Source organism: Trametes versicolor, assembly GCF_000271585.1.
Source record: "Trametes versicolor FP-101664 SS1 unplaced genomic scaffold TRAVEscaffold_189, whole genome shotgun sequence".
In the NCBI taxonomy this organism is placed as follows: domain Eukaryota; kingdom Fungi; phylum Basidiomycota; class Agaricomycetes; order Polyporales; family Polyporaceae; genus Trametes; species Trametes versicolor.
This window is the reverse complement of record NW_007360509.1, coordinates 1-1,275: the sequence shown is the minus strand read 5'-3', so window position 1 is coordinate 1,275 and position 1,275 is coordinate 1. Positions and strand designations below refer to the sequence as shown.

At 49.0% G+C, this 1,275-nt stretch overlaps 1 protein-coding gene across 1 annotated transcript; it reads right to left on the bottom strand.

Moving 5' to 3' along the window:
• Nucleotides 1-409: 409 nt before the first annotated feature.
• On the bottom strand, nucleotides 410-1,275 carry TRAVEDRAFT_137822 (uncharacterized protein; the record flags this gene model as incomplete). The annotated part of the gene is made up of 2 exons (XM_008047735.1): nucleotides 410-1,135; nucleotides 1,220-1,275. Coding segments are annotated over 2 exons (782 nt in total), but the record flags the coding sequence as incomplete, so codon positions are not given.

Sequence of the window (1,275 nt, the reverse complement as noted above, 5' to 3'; positions counted from 1 at the left end):
TGACAATGCGACCAAAAAGCAGCGCAGACAGACCATGAACCCTCAAAGGTCCACCAATATTCTCAGTGCCGAGCTCCAGGATTGTCTGTGGAATTTGTCGCACACCCTCACTGACCATTTGCCAGGCAAACTGACTCTGTGTGTGGGCATGCCAGTGATGATCAAGATCAATGAGGCAACTGAATGCTGTGTGACCAATGGAGCAGAGGGTGTGGTTGTTGGCTGGAAGTCCAGACCCATCAGCGAGGACAAGGAAGCCCTGGAAACTCTGTTTGTCAAGCTCACTGCTGCGCCTACCTACCACTGTGAAATTGGATGGATTGCCAGAGAATGTAGTGCCCATCAGCCACCAGTCACGCAAGATCAGGTGCAAGATGCCCGATGGGAATTTCCTGTCCATTTCCCGTGATCAGGTATCAGTCATTCCCAACTTTGCCATGACAGACTTTGGATCCCAGGAAGGACCAGTCTTCCATCCCTTTTTATGAGCTGCAGAATAGTCATCCCTGGCATCATTGCACTCATATTTGATATGGAAGAATTTCATGACCTCCAGCTGCTGCTCTGTGAATGAATAGCCATTGAACACATCATCCCAGAGCACATCCTGGCTTGGTCTCAGATCCTGTCCTGTGCGCCAAGGCTTGAAGAGTGTGAGCATGGTCATGCAGTATTGTTCACGGTTGCCTGCATCTCTTCTGGGGAGTGAACCACCAATAAAGTTGGGAACATATGCCTCAGACTCGTCCAGCAGCTTCACATGATGGGTGTCATACTGTGGATGATTTTCATGGAACTGCACATATTTTGACCTGGATTTCCTGGGCTTAGGTGCGCTATCTGCTTCAAGCTCCTGGTTTGATGTCTTTGTGAGCAAGAGTTCATCCTCAGATTCTTCTTCTTCTTCATTGGCTCCAGCACCCTTCAATTCTGCATCACTGATATCATAGTTGTCCTCAAACTCCGAGTCCACGTCGGCTTGCTCAGTGACATCCTCTTCAGATTTCTTGGGACCCTTTTTGCGGTGCTTGATGCGCTGTTTATCTGCCAATCTGACCCAGTCATATAGTGGCATGTGCTCGTACTCAGTGGGTCGCCATATATAATCCTGCACAGGTGACAATGCTATGATCCGCTTGGATGTTCCTGAAAGTCCGAGCATGACTTTGGTGGTCCCTTCCTCAGCAATCTTGGCAGAGTCCTCCCTTGCATGCATAACCTCATACACATATCCTCTCCAGAAGCAGGTGCGGAATTTGTGACTTTTGTGGTGGT